The sequence below is a fragment of the Bufo gargarizans genome, chromosome 6 (assembly GCF_014858855.1).
Source record: "Bufo gargarizans isolate SCDJY-AF-19 chromosome 6, ASM1485885v1, whole genome shotgun sequence".
Taxonomy (NCBI): Eukaryota; Metazoa; Chordata; class Amphibia; order Anura; family Bufonidae; genus Bufo; species Bufo gargarizans.
In genome coordinates this window covers 359,439,852-359,455,769 of record NC_058085.1, presented here as the reverse complement: position 1 = coordinate 359,455,769, position 15,918 = coordinate 359,439,852, and the positions used below count along the sequence as shown (strand labels likewise).

Genomic DNA, 15,918 nt, shown 5'->3' with positions numbered 1-15,918 from the left:
ATATGACAGATTCATTTAAAGGGGTTGTGGGAAATTTTGAGGCTATCCCCTATCCACAGGATAGGGAATAACTAACTGATTGGGTTCGACCCCTGGGACCAGACTCGGACTGGCCCACAAGGGTACAGGTGAATCCCCTGGTGGGCCCCTGAGCAAGTTGGGCCCCTAGTCTCACACCCCCTACACAAAGTGGTACATAACACAGTAAACTTACTGCACTACATACATATATTCAGTGTACAGCACCTCAACCCGTTTATGGTCATATAAAAAAAACTTGATCGATTATTAAAGAAACTCCACAGTATATTATAGACACGATCAGAGCTGAGATGACTTCTAGGGAAAGGGAAAGCTGCCAGTCTCCTCCTCTCCCCAGGACCTACCTACCTTAAAGTTGCTGCAGGGACCCCCACATTCAATCTGGTAGCATCTTGCTGCTGTGTGAGCAGGTAATATTTGAATGTATCTGTACGGTGGGCCACCAAAATAACTTTTACTGGTGGGCCCTAGACACTCCAGTCCGACACTGACTGGGACCCCCCCTGATCCTGAGAATGGGGGTCCAGTTCCACCAAATCTGATGGAACAGAAGTGGAGCACGTGTCCTGCCACTCTGTTCATTCTGTATGGTACCATTCTACATGCCCAAGCTGCTGCTCCATCAGATCGGGGGAATGGGGCAGTCGGACCCCCACCAATCAGTTAGCTATACCCTATTCTGTGGATAGTGGATGTCGACACTTGGCACAACTCCTTTAAGTATACAAATATAACTCCCAGAGTGTCCTGTCTAATAACTATGTATAAATATATCGGGTCAGTACAGAGATTTCTCCCATGATCTATTTATACCCAGACGGTGACCGTGACTAGGGGACAAACCTAGAAGAGGATTCTTTACGGTAAGAGCAGTGAGACTATGGAACTCTCTGTCTGAGGAGGTGGTGATGGTGAGTTCACTAAAAGAGTTCAAGAGGGGCCTGGATGTATTTCTGGAGTGTAATAATATTACAGGCTATAGCTACTAGAGAGGGGTCGCTGATCCAGGGAGTTATTCTGATTGGAGTTGGGAAGGAGTTGTTTTTGTTTTTTGCCTAAAAGGAGTAAAATTGGCTTCTACTTTTTTTTTCTCTGGATCAACTTGCAGAATAATAGGCTGAACTGGATAGACAGATGTCTTTTTCAGCCTTATAAACGATGGAGCACATTTATTAAGATCAGCATTTTAGACGCCGGTCTTAATAAGCCCCTGCGCTGGTGGCGGTTCCACCAGAGTCGTAAAGAGGCATATCAACTGCTGAATCTAAATTTAAGACCGCTTCCTTGCTGTCTTAAGACCGCATTGAGACCGTTTTCTACGCCTAAGAAGAAGTCGTAGATTCTGCCACAACATGGCCTACGACAGAATCTGCGCCAGATATCCACCACAAAAGTGCCGTATATCTGGTTGTAAATGACCCCCTATGTTACTATGTGCAGAGTATGTAATCTGCAAAGCACCGTACTGGCAGCAATGTAGTCTGTGTCCGAAGGACTGGCCTCGTCTACATCTACTGCTGCAATTCAAGCTCTCGTTTTAACCCCCCCCCCCCATCTCTTAATTTTAGTCTACACACTAGCAATACACAGTATATTACTGACAGAATAAGTATTTTGTATTATATTTTTTGCATACATTTGTGATTGAAATGTGTTCTTTACATCTGGATGGGGTTGTTTCTGCAGTATGTGCATGGATTTCTGCAAGCCCCATTCAGGTGAAGGGTACAGTCCCCAAATGTCTGCCTTGTGCGAACATATCCTTTTGATTTCCCATGTATGTAATACACATGTACAGATCTACCTGCAGATCCAGTTCAGTCAGCGCTGCTTGCTTTTTGTCGGTGTGAACAGTCCTTACTAATCACCAACCTAAAAATCTAACTTTAATCTAACTTTACCCCAAAATGCATTGTAAATGATGTACTCTTCATATTGCCAACAAAGGTTCCCTGTGGACGTTGCTTGCTGACCGCAAGGGATGGTGAGCGTTTTCTGTAGACGTCAGGTCTTCGTATTCTAGAACTGGCTTGGAGTAGAGGTGGTGGAGGTGGAAACTTTTTTTTTTTTAAAGAAAGAATTTTGTCTTAAAGTAACACAAGAGCCTAATAAGGGGTTATCCCTCCAACTGTTAGGGAATCTATAGGCACAACTATACATCATAATTCTAAAGCTAATGATGACCCTTTCTAGACAAGCTTCTGCATCCATTCCTTTTCTGTAGGTGGCTAGAAGCTCCACACCACGTGACCACATTGTGTCTCTCTCTCCCCGGAGTGCATTGCATTTAAGCTCAATGTAATGCCACCCCCAGAAGCCAGTGCATACTTTATTTTATCCCCCGAAAATGCTACCTCTACACAGGAGTCCACTGTGGTCCCATCCCTGTGATTATCAGAGGAGGAGAAGGGAGCTGCCCATGCCCAACTTCTAACCTGACAATTCGAGAAGGAGCATAGTGAGAATGAAGAGGTCACCAAGCCTGGAGCCTAGATGAGCAGCAACTGCACATGCCTGTCCACCAGCGTCTGATGGAGAAGGTGGACAGACATATCGGTGAAATCAGAAACTCTAGGGAGCATTACCACTGGCACATATGAGTTCATTCACCTCCAGAAAGAGAGAATTTATATTGATGATTTCCTTATTTTTAAAGGGTCTATAGTGCATACTTTTTGTGGGATAACCCCTTTAAGGCTAGGGCTACACAGTGACCTTGATCACGTGACAGCTGTCGGGGCCAGGATCGCTGTGTACCTCTGATCCCATAGAAATAAATAGTATCTTCACGGCAATCGCAAGAAATCCAACACTGCTGGATTTTCTTGCGACGGCGCGGCAATCCCATTAATCTCTATGGGATCAGCGCTACTCGGCAAACCTGGCCGCAACCAATGTCGCCATGTAACCCTAGCCTAATGGTGGAAGAGATGAGAGGACAACTGTGAAGTGTCTTAGAAATGTAGTGGTGTGGTAGTGCGATTCATTGACCACATAATAGTATGTATTCAGCATTAAAGGGTTTTTCTGGGGCTAGAATATTGATGATCTGTACTCCAGAATAGGCCTGTGATGGCTAACCTCTGGCACTCTAGCTGTGGTAAAACTACAACTCCCAAGATGCACACTTCCTTGGCTGTTCTCAAAACTCCACAGAAATGAATGGAGCATGCTGGGAGTTGTAGTTGGACCACAGCTGCAGTGACTGGGTTTAGCCATCACTGGCTAGGTTATCATCGATATCTGATTGATGGGGGTCCACCTCCCAGCACTCCTGCTGGTCAGCTTTTTGAAGAGGCTGAGGAGCTCTGGGGAGTACATCCACCTCTCCAGCACTTCCATAAAACCTATCTTCTTTATTCAGTTATGATTAAATAAGAGAAATGATGTGCTCTTTAACTAGTTGCATGAAACCAAGCCATCATGCACACTCAATATGATCGAGGTTCGCGTCTGCAGAGGAAGAAGCTGCAATGATATTGCAAGTAATGTGAATATAGACCCAAAATGATGTTGCACAAGCCTGGTCAGTTGTGGGTTAACCACTGTGGTAATTAACTCCCTCCCGACCAGTGCTGTACTAGTACGGTGCTGGCCGGGTCTTAAAAGATGTCACCCGCTCCTGAGCAGAGCGGGCCCCATAGCCACGGGGTGCCTGCAGTTTCATATAGCAGACACCCGCAGCTTATGTCTGCGACTGGCGATAATGCCGGTTGCAGACATTTAACACTTAAGATGCCATGGTGAATCCTGACCACAGTATCTGAGCGCATACAAACCTGGAAGTGCACGCTTCTAGGCATGCTCCGGCGGCGATTGGGGGACCCGGAGCTTGTCTGCAGCAGCCCCTGTCATAGAGAATAACAGGAGGCTGCTGCACAGTGTTCCCCATGGGGCCCTCGTCTATAGCAGGGCTCCATAGGAAACTAGTAATTTTCTCAAAGACTTCAATGCTAATGCATTGGAGTATATGAGAATAGAAATCTAATGATTGCTTGTTATAGTTCCCTATGGGAAAAAAAAAAAAAGTATAAATAAGTTATAAAACAAGTTTTTAAAAATAAAATATAAAAATCTAATCTAACCATCTTCGTTGGTCACATCAGGGGCCTACCTAAAAAAGGCTGGGCCCCCATAGCAAATTTCCAACAGCTGACCGGTGTCGGTGCAGGATGTTGGGCCCCCAAGATCAGATATTGATGTATCCTGAGGAAAATCCCCTTTCTATCACGGTCTGCTTCTACCTGTAGCTACTGACTTTACTTTTATATTATGTTTTAAGACCATTCCTGCGCTTTGCTTTTAACTCTACGATGACCAATGAACATCTTGACATTTTTTACAAAAACCTTTTATGTAATAGATAAATGCTAATGGACACCTTTCTTGGCAATACCACCCAATGTATTTTATATATGTATATCCAAACAGTTCAAAACAGCTGTTATATAACGTTATCCCCTAGCTACAGCATAGGGGATAACTATTAAATCTGTGTGGGTTCTACTGCCTGGATCATAATAACAGGGGTACCCCGTTGAGCCCCCCGAAATGAACGGAGCAGCCGACTGGTCATGTGCTCAGCCGCAACGTTCATTTCTATGGGCGTTCCAGGGCTAGCAGAGTGCCCTAATCGGCTGCCTCCAGAACTCTCATAGAAATGAATGGTGCGGCTGAGAACATGGCTGCTCGGTTCATTTCGGAGGTCTCCACAGAGTACGGGGCTCCTGTTTTTGGAAACTGTGAGGGTCCCAGCAGTAGCACCGATCTAATGGTAATTCCCTATCCTGTGCATAGAGGCTAACTTAATATAACCGGAATACCCCTTTAAATAGTATCTCTACTTTTTAGGAACCTTTCTCCATTAGTCAGAATGATTATATTTATTATATTAGTACATTGGCATTCCAGCACTTTCCTGATGTAAAGTGCCTAAAAAGTACAGACATTTTTTCATGACTTTAAATACGCCTGTGTCTTCTGGTTTCAGCAAATATGGGTTATTCTTTGAATAATGAAAAGTTATACAGTTTTCTAATATACTGTTTGTATCCATTCCTTATGGTTTTCAAGATCTTTGATTGCAGTCATTGAACAGGTTTCTTCATAGTTCATTTCCACGGGAGGACTATCTGACCGATTCTCATCTCCTGGAAGGTAACCATGATGACCCCATTCAATAACTGCAAGCAGAAATCCTGAAAGCAGTGAGGGACCGATACATGAAGTATTGGATAACGGTATAACGTTACATTATACTGAACCTGGAGAATCCCTCTGCCTCTTGTTTCATGCCCATGTGTAGAATGCACCCCCTGCCGCCTGATACAACTAATCGCCTCTGCCTGTACCGTTCTCCTAGCTGATCCTGCTGGACGCCATGTGATGCATTCTGAAAAGCAGAATATTAAAATGACTAATGAAGTACTAATTGGACTAGCATATAATCCTGACGTGCCTTTTATTCCAGGCTGCTTTATTCTGTGCTCTATTGGAAGACCAAATATAACGGATTCAGTTCTCGAATAATGAGCAAAAAAAGCACCAAGCAGAATAAACAGCCTTTCTAGGAAAACTATTCCTAAAATAGGAGTTGCTCTTATGCTTCCTGTATCTCTATCTCATATCTCTATTTAACTCACTAGATACCTCTCCCACATCTACGACGATACCTATCCTATATGTTAAAGATGCCCTCAATCGGGGCTAATTACGTTTGCTTTACTGCTCCAAATTGTTCTGATCCTAGGATTTTACATGCATGGAAGAACCCACGCTGACACCAGGCAGGGGTCAAAGCAGTTCTCCTTTATTACAGGAAGTTAGGCAGTTTTTACAAGTACATCAGAGGGGGTGTTCCGTTAGATTTCGCTACCCCGTGAGTTTTCCTTACTCTAGTCACTTCCGGCCGCGCCAGACATGACGTGAGGAGGTGTGCTGCGCCGCGCAGGTGCACGGTGACGTGATGGGGAAATTTCACAGCAGAGTTAGCTGGACACCGGCTGACACTGCGCATGTGCCAGGAGCCTCACCAGCGGTTAGGGTAAAATTACGGGCCAGTGCTTTTTCCCTACCCTAACCGCTGGTGAGGCTCCCAGCGCATACGCAGTGTCGGCCGGTGTGTCCAGCTAACTCTGCTGTGAAATTTTCCCTACCCCGTCCGACACACCTCGTCATGTCTGGTGCGGCCGGAAGTGACGGGGGTAGGGGAATCTAACGGAACACTGGCATCCCCCCTGAGGCTTGTGGCATTGTTCCATTGGCTAGAATACAAAACAAGAATAAAACTAACACTTTGCATCTGCGCATTGTGTATTGTTTTACTTACTCTGGTGTGCAAACTATGTAAAGCGCCATATTGTAATGGCTTCACAGTACAGCATACATCATATATAACACATCGGGGAGGAGGGTCCTCTTGGCACTTAAGTGAATAAGGCATTGTCTGAGAGCTGGAAGATATGGGATATCCACATCTCTATCATAGATGGATATATCTATCTATCCTATCTATCTATCTATCTCCCATATCTACATGCCATTTTCAAAGTGGTTGTCACTTCAGCAAATGGCATTTATCATGTAGAGAAAGTGAATACAAGGCACTTACTAATGGATTGTGATTGGCCATATTGCTTCCTTTGCTGGCTGGATTCATTTTCCCATCACATTATACACTGCTTGTTCCCATGGTGTTGACTGGTGATTAGCGAAGCGAGCTTCGGATTCTGTATTCGAAGTCTATTAAAACTTTAGTTTAATGCTGTACAGAGATCGGTCTCTGTACAGCATTAAAATGTAAGTCTCCATACTGCATTAAACAGAAGCTTTGAACAAAGCGACTTTGGATCAAGCATCCGAAGCTTGCTTCGCTCATCCTTAGTGACGACCACCCTGCAATCCAGCAGCGGTGGTCGTGCTTGCACACTGTAGGAAAATGTTTCGGCCTCTCTGGTGGCCGGGACTGTGGGAGCGCACATAGGATGGTGCTTTTTCCTATAATGTGTTGGTCGTAACCATGGACACGAGCAGTGTGTAATGTGATGGTAAAATGGATCCAGCCAGCAAAGGAAGCAACATGGACAATCACATTACATTAGTAAGTGCCTTCTATTAACTTTCTCTACGTGATAAATGCCACTTGCTGAAGAGACACAACCCCTTTAAATGTCAGTTGCTGATCTCTCTCTTCTATCTCTCTATCTCATATCTCTCTATTTAGCTAGCATTCCCATCTATCTAGATACCTCTCCCTCACGTCTACCACTATACCTCTCCCATATCTATCTAGATGACTCTCCCATATCTATATTCTACCGGCCATTTTAAATGTCAGTTGCTCCCTAGCCACCTCAGTAGTATCTTGTAATATATTGCTAAGGAGCAACCAGCATATTGCTAAATAAATCTGATGCTTAACTTTAAACCTCCTGAAGAAAACATTTGGGCCAATGTGAACATGCTTCCTCCAGGAATTTACAGACTGCTCTCCTTATGCTCACTATATAGAAGCAACTTCGCTCTTGGGAATAGTTTTCCATCCCGTCTATTTTACTAATCCCAGCCCGATCTTTCCAAGCAGGAGGTAGTGACAAGGAGGTTGGATTCCTACCCACTTTTGGACCTTGTTACCTTAATCTGTATGGAAGCCCGAGAGAATTCACTGGATTTCCTGACCCATATGATGATCTCAACTTGGGAAAGGTACGGTAATGAAATAATAAATTACTACTGATTAATGGGGTACATGATGGGGGGTGTTGATGTTCATAACTACATTTTTTTAATGATGCATGTGCAGTGAGCCGGGGTGTGATACAGTGGCCAACTATGCAGTGGGTCAGGATAGATGTAGGAGGGGGGCTAAACTGGAATGAACTATTCAACCTAGCAATACTAAACTGGCTAAGGTCCTGCTACATACTGCTGCCACCTGCTGGTGCACATGGAAATTACAGCATGATACATAAAACAGGCCTAGAAAATACATAAAATGACAAAATAATTACACTTAACATATGGTAGCAAGGAAAAAGAGTTTGGTAACATAACGCCCGGATGTTACACATGTACTGGGATTGATTTGTTGCCCACCAAATTACCAGAGGATCCTGTTGGTGCTAAGGAGCATACTTTGAAAGCATTCACTTGCCACTAGGGTCCATTAGGTGATATATTCTGTGTTTCCAATGATATTAACCACTAACAATGCAAGTAAGTGGAGATAAATGGAGAGTGAGCCCAGTTCTGGGACATGACCTCTTGGTGGCCTTGGTAAAGGTATCTTATAAGTCATCGCTTACCACAGCTCTTGTACTGTTGCAGGGAGAAGGGGTTGCTTACCGGGGAAGAGTCCTTGTAGAACTGATAACCAAACTTGACGGCACACCTGGTAAGAAGATTGAGGATATCCCAAGTGACGATTTACTAGTGGTAGAGGTAAGTCTTCAATCTTCCTGTGAGTCTAAATAGTTAGTGTGGAGGATATAATTTGGCAAACAGTTGTAGAAACCATTTTGGGAAACCCACACATTCGTGGCCTATCGCTAGGATATTGCACCAATATCAGACCACCTACCAGACAAAAAAAATGGAAGACACAAGGAAACACAACTGAAGCAATATCGGACACTGACCACTGAGGCCAAATCACTGACAGTGAAAAAACACTGTCATGTGCATGAGGCCTTATCTAGCAGTGGGTGCATAAGGTCCCACACAAGTTTCCCGCTAACACCCAGAGTGGGGGGACATTCTGGGGATTAAATACGGGAATCTCGCCCCTCGTAAACACGAAACTTGTAAGTGTACCCAGAGGTACTCTCACAAAGTTTGTACAGCTTCACGCCATACCTCGCCCGCTTAGAGGGAACATACTGGCGGAAAATGAGTCTCCCCTTGAACGCAATGAGACTCATCAACCGCGACCTCCCTTCCAGGTACATAGGCCTGTACAAATTTGGCCCTAAAGTGATCGATGACCGGCCTGATTTTGTACTTTTGTACAGACTGTCATAGGCAGGATCACCTCGGGGGGGGGGGGGGGGGGGGGCGGGGACATGCTGCATTATCTGAATTTCCAGATGGCCTCAAACCGGGTACTTGTCATGGCCGTACTGTAAAGTGGGGGCTGGTAGAGAACGTCCCCACTCCAGTAATGCCTGACACTAGGTTTCGTGACTAGGCCCATATGCAGCACGAGACCCTAAAATGTTTTCATTTCAGCTGCACTGACCGGCGTCCAGCCACTGGGCCTAGCCAAAAAGGAGCCCGGGTGTTGAGCAACAAACTGTTGGGCGTACAGGTTCGTCTGCTCCACCATTAGATTTACCAGTTGGTCACTGAAAAAATGACAAAAGTCATATTCAGTGAATCCCACTGTGGAAATCTGGATTCCTGGTTGGCCTACAAAATCAGGAATCACTGGCTCAAATCGCTCTGGGGTACACCGGACAAGTTCACCGGCAGGGTGCTCCAGTGGATTTAACTAGTGGGCCAGAAAACTAGTACGAGCCTCAGAGCTGCTCGTACTAGGGTGGGCCACAGGGTCCCTATCATGGCGGTCCCTTTGCTCCGCCGCCTTGGGGGCTCATCGCTAGATGAGGAGGACGCGGATGACAACAGAAAAGTGGGGTCATCCTCGTCCTCACTGGGACTCTGACTCTGAGGCAAGCTGGGCGTATGCCTCCTCGGCCGAGAACATCCAGCGGGCCATAGGGGAGTGTGTACGTGCATGTAAATCTTTATTCAGTGTGCGTGGGCACAGGTGTTAGCGTACTTGTCCCTAAAACTAACAGAAAAAATATATATAATAATTCTAAACCGCTGATCAACCGTCCGAAGATTATCAGAGGTGGGGTGTGCGATGCGCTAACAGTGGCCGGACGATAAGGGTGTACGCATAAAAATTATAACTGCCTGCACCCCAAAAAAGTTGTGGGGGGAGGGAGGCAAGCGGCAGCACACCTGGGGGGTCTAGGGTCACACAGTTGTGCTGTGGACCCCAGACACCCTATTTAGGGTAATGCAATCAAAGTTTTTTCCCCCACTAACTTTCCATTTTATATCCCTGCCTAGCCCAACCTTTCCCTAACCTTTCCCTAATTACCTGGCTGATCAGAAAGGGGGGTTCTGGGGCACAGATCGGATGATGCTGGCTGAGATCCGACACGTGCAGGCAGTGCTCCTCTCTCCTCTGCTCCCCGGACACAAAAGGAGGAGAGGAGCGCTGCCAAGATTTGAACCTCCCACCGCCCGCCCACCTACCAATCAGAGGCGATCCTGAGAGGTGATGTCACCATAACCTCTCAGGATTGCAGGATGGTGATTGGTGGTGTAATATCACACCACCGATCACCATCCTGTCCTGGGTTATCGAGTCCTCAGAGACCCGAATAACCCGGAAACGCATTGTAATGGCTTCACAAACCTGCGGTTTGCTGCGATGGCCGACACGGGGGGTCACAGGACCCCCCGGCGCATCTAGCCAAGGTGCCTGCTCAATTAAAAACTTCGTGACCCCAGCCTTAAAGGGGTTCTCTGGGAATTTAGAAAATTAAAATGCTTAAATATTACTTTATTATTAATATATTCCCACATACCTTTTCATTTAGTTTCAATGGCTCATTTTGTCTGGGGAGAAATCATTAGCAGAAACAAAATGGCCGCCGTCCTATTAGTACACACAAAACCTATCCTAATTACACAGCAGGACAAGTTACTTCACAACATTGAGATAGAGGAGGGTGAGACAGCTCTTTCCTACTTGTCAGGGATTATGATCCTGAATACAAATAATAAGAATGTTAGCTGAATCTCTGTAGTAATGGAGTTCATGAGACGTGATGTACAGATTAATTGGACTATAGCTCAGTATTGTGAAGTAACTTGTCCTGCTGTGTGATTAGGACAGGTTTTGTGTGCACTAATAGGATGGCGGACATTTTATGTCCCCTTATTGCTCCCTAGAAAAAAATTGCCATTATAACTAATGAAAGGTATTTGGTAACATATTTATAATAAAGTAATATTTAAGAATTTTAGTTTTCTAAATTCCTAAGCACAGAGCTCCCCCTAGTGGTGACTGGAATCCGTCTACCTTGTAATAGAAGGGAAGCAGATTCATCAATGTATTTTTGCCTATTCCATGTTTTCCAACATAAAAACAAACAAACATGTAAATTCATCAGAAATCTGGGGTGTTTTTACTTTGTGTTGCCTGGGAGTGCATATTGGGGGACTGGTTGGGGCAGTGGGACTCATGTTGGTATAGGTGACCGGTCATCTTTAGGGAAGAAACTTGCCAACCAGGCACGGCCTTGGGAACTGTTATAATTTTACGACTGTTTGCTTTAATGTAATTTTAAGCGTTTAAAATTACTCTGTATATATATTCTTCATAAAAAGTTTAGTTACTTTGAAAATACCTTTCATCCCTTATCTTGTGCTGATCCTGAGTTGCACCCTCTACAGTATTACAGTTCCGGCAGCTTGCTGACAGGCTCATCCCAACAGCTTAGATAGGTTCTAGGAAACAATTTGTTTTCTTTATATTAGATTATTGTCATGTCTAATATAAATATAAGACTTCCCAGAATGCAGATCACAGAATGCAGAATTGTGAGTGCAGCTCTGGGTTATAATAAAGGTTGTGACTTCTGTTTTAATATGTGATAAGTGGTGCAATAGAAGTTATGCAGAATATGCCTATAAAATTGTGCCTAGATGATACTTCTCTGTAAGTAAATGGACACGCACCATTGTCTTTAACACAGAAATACCAGCGCAGGAGGAAGTTCTGCTTGTCCGCCGTCTTCCATTCAGCCACCATGTTGCAGGACATAGGTGAAGCCATACAGTTTGAAGTCAGCATCGGCAATTACGGCAATAAATTTGACAGCACTTGTAAACCTCTTGCATCAACGACTCAGTACAGCCGTGCAGTGTTCGATGGTATGTGTGTAGAGAAATGCATGTCATGTCTTCTAGTCAATGTAACAATATTATCAATGTAACATGGTATTAGATATGGTCAATGTAACGATATGGTATTGGCTATGGTCATTGCCATTGACTTCTATCTTCACTACACTTACAGGTAACCTCTACTACTACCTCCCATGGTCATCCACTAAACCTGTGGTAACACTAACTTCCTACTGGGAAGACATTTGTCATCGATATGATATTGTCAATATCTTGCAGGCAATGACAGAAAGGCTGGTGAGTAAGTTGCATACAGTAGGGTTATCTCCATTGGTTGATTGTGTTACCTTTTAGAGAACATAATGGTATAGTTCCATCAAGATGGCGAACACCACGTTGGAACCCAACGGACCCTATAATAAATCAATGGGGTCTGTTCGCTATCAGTGTCCATTGATATCACTGATATGGATCCAATACAGCATCCCGATTTCAGATTAACCCCTTAAGGACCAGGCTCATTTTCACCTTAAGGACCAGGCCATTTTTTGCAAATCTGACCAGTGTCACTTTAAGTGCTCATAACTTTAAAACGCTTTTACTTATACAGGCCATTCTGAGATTGTTTTTTCGTCACATATTGTACTTCATGACACTAATAAAATAAAGTCAAAAAAATTAATTTTTTTGCATAATAAAATACCTAATTTACCAAAAATTTGGAAAAATTAGCAAATTTCAAAGTTTCAGTTTCTCTACTTCTGTAATACATAGTAATACCCCCAAAAATTGTGATGACTTAACATTCCCCATATGTCTACTTCATGTTTGAATTATTTTGGGAATGATATTTTATTTTTTGGGGATGTTACAAGGCTTAGAAGTTTAGAAGCAAATCTTGAAATTTTTCAGAAATTTACAAAAACCCAATTTTTAGGGACCACTACAGCTCTGAAGTCACTTTGCGAGGCTTACATAATAGAAACCGCCCAAAAATGACCCCATTCTATAAACTACACCCCTCAAGGTATTCAAAACTGATTTTACAAACTCTGTTAACCCTTTAGGTGTTGCACAAGAGTTATTGGCAAATGGGGATGAAATTTGAGAATTTTTTTTTTTTTTGCCAAATTTTCCATTTTAACCCATTTTTTCCACTAACAAAGCAAGGGTTAACAGCCAAACAAGACTGTATCTTTATTGCCCTGACTCTGCCGTTTACAGAAGCACCCCATATGTGGCCGTAAACTACTGTACGGCCACACAGCGGGGCGTAGAGTGAAAGGTACGCCGTATGGTTTTTGGAAGCCAGATCTTGCTGGACAGTTTTTTTGACACCATGTCCCATTTGAAGCCCCCCTGATGCACCCCTAGAGTAGAAACTCCATAAAAGTGACCCCATCTAAGAAACTACACCCCTCAAGGTATGCAAAACTGATTTTACAAACTTTGTTAACCCTTTAGGTGTTGCACAAGATTTAATGGAAAATAGAGATACAATTTCAAAATTTCACTTTTTTGGCAGATTTTCCATTTTAATATTTTTTTTTCCAGTTACAAAGCAAGGGTTAACAGCCAAACAAAACTCATTATTTATGGCCCTGATTCTGTAGTTTACAGAAACACCTCATATGTGGTTGTAAACCGCTGTACGGGCACACGGCAGGGCGCAGAAGGAAAGGAATGCCACACGGTTTTTGGAAGGCAGATTTTGCTGGACTGGTTTTTTGACACCATGTCCCATTTGAAGCCCCCCTGATGCACCCCTAGAGTAGAAACTCCAAAAAAGTGACCCCATTTTAGAAAGTACAGAATAGGGTGGCAGTATTGTTGGTACTAGTTCAGGGTACATATGATTTTTGGTTGCTCTATATTACACTTTTTGTGCGGCAAGGTAACAAGAAATAGCTTTTTTGGCACTTTTTTTTTTTGTTATTTACAACATTCATCTGACAGGTTAGATCATGTGGTAATTTTATAGAGCAGGTTGTCACGGACGCAGCGATACCTAATATGTATACAATTTTTTTTATTTATGTAAGTTTTATACAATAACTTCATTTTTCAAACCAAAAAATTGTTTAGTGTCTCCATAGTCTGAGAGCCATAGTTTTTTCAGTTTTTGGGCGATTATGTTGAGTAGGGTCTAATTTTTTGCGGGATGAGATGACAGTTTGTTTGGCACTATTTTGGGGTGCATATGACTTTTTGATCGCTTGCTATTACACTTTTTGTGACGCAAGATGGCAAAAAATAGCTTTTTTTCCAGTTTTTTTTTTTTTTTTTTTTTTTTTTTTTTACGGTGGTCATCTGAGGGGTTAGGTCATGTGATATTTATATAGAGCCGGTCGATACGGACGCGGCAATACCTAATATGTATACTTTATTTTTATTTATGTAGGTTTTACACAATGATTTTATTTTTGAAACAAAAAAATGATGTTTTAGTGTTTCCATAGTCTAAGAGCCATAGTTTTTTCAGTTTTTGGGCGATTATCTTGAGTAGGGTCTCATTTTTTGCGGGATGAGATGACTGTTTGATTGGTACTATTTTGGCGTACGTCCGACTTTTTTGATCACTTTTATTACCTTTTTTGGGAAGTAAGGTGGGCAAAATTTCAATTTTCTCATAGTTTTTATTTTTTTATTTTTATGGCGTTCACTGTGCGGGGAAAGTAACATGACCGTTTTATAGATCAGGTCGTTACGGACGCGGCGATACCTAATATGTGTAGTTTATTTTATTTTTTTTAATTTTTATTCAGTGATAAATGTATTTTTTTTTTTATCTTAACTTTTTTCACTTTTTTTTTTTTTTTTTTGACCCAGACCCACTTGGTTCTTGAAGATCCAGTGGGTCTGATGTCTGTAAAATACAGTACAGAACCATATATAGGGTTCTGTACTGTATTTTACTGACACTGAACAGATCTATGCAGCACCATGGACAGCAGGACGCCTGAGCAGGCGTCCTGTTGCCATGGGAACCTTCCCCGTCTGCCACAACTTCGCAGACGGGGAAGGGTGAGGACGGGGCTTCGGGGGGCTGTCTGGGGGCTCTCTCCCTCTCCCATCGAGGGGCTGCAAAGGCACAGCACGGACCGCTGTACGGAAAGGGTTAAACGGCTGACATCGCATCAACGATGTCAGCCGTTTATACCAGGGTGCCAGCAATGTGCTGGCACCCTGGTATACCCACTGTACACCAACGATTACGCAATGGGAGGCGGGCGGGGGATCGCGATCCCACCTGCCGCACCGCCCGCCTCCCGCAACGCCCCCACCGCCTGCGACACCCCCCCTGCACCACCCGCCGCCATCAAATCATGCAGGGGTGCAGGGGGGGGTGTACTATATTGATTTTAGGCACTCTAAAGTTTCTGATCCCCGCGGTCAGGGACCGCGGGGATCAGAAACTGCAAAAAGCGCAGCAAACCGCAGGTCTGAATTGACCTGCGGTTTGCTGCGATCGCCGACACGGGGGTCACATGACCCCCTCCTGGCGTTTTAACAGGATGCCGGCTGAATGATTTCAGCCGGCATCCTGTTCAAATTAACCCCTGCGGTGCCGGAATACCGATTTTTTTTTTTTAAGTCAGGACGTACCGGTACGTCCTTGGTCCTTAAGGACTCGGGAAATAGGACGTACCGGTACGCCCTATGTCCTTAAGGGGTTAAGAAACTATGGTATAAGGTGGCAGTTTTGTTGGTACTATTTTAGGGAACGTATGATTTTTGGTTTCTCTATATTACACTTTTTTTGTGAGGCAGGTAACAAAAAAATAGAAATTCTGACATTTCATCTCAATTTGCCATCAACTCTTGTGGAACACCTAAAGGGTCAACAAAGTTTGTAAAATCAGGTTTGAATACCTTAAGGGGTGTAGTTTCTTAAATAGTCACAGAGTTTCTTTCAGAGGGGCTTGAGATGGGACATGGTATCAAAAAACC

At 43.7% G+C, this 15,918-nt stretch overlaps 1 protein-coding gene across 8 annotated transcripts in view; it reads left to right on the top strand.

The window, feature by feature from the left end:
• Positions 1-15,918, top strand: part of MYOF (myoferlin) — a 187,964-nt gene that overhangs the window by 99,774 nt on the left and 72,272 nt on the right. For 7 of the 8 annotated variants that reach the window (XM_044297273.1, XM_044297272.1, XM_044297277.1 and 4 more), the window contains 4 exons: positions 7,625-7,746; positions 8,368-8,481; positions 11,817-11,994; positions 12,140-12,264. In XM_044297273.1, the coding sequence (XP_044153208.1) occupies positions 7,625-7,746; positions 8,368-8,481; positions 11,817-11,994; positions 12,140-12,264 (539 nt within the window). Of the gene's footprint in view, positions 1-7,621; positions 7,747-8,367; positions 8,482-11,816; positions 11,995-12,139; positions 12,265-15,918 lie in introns of all 8 variants that reach the window. The other variant, XM_044297274.1, reaches the window with a different exon arrangement.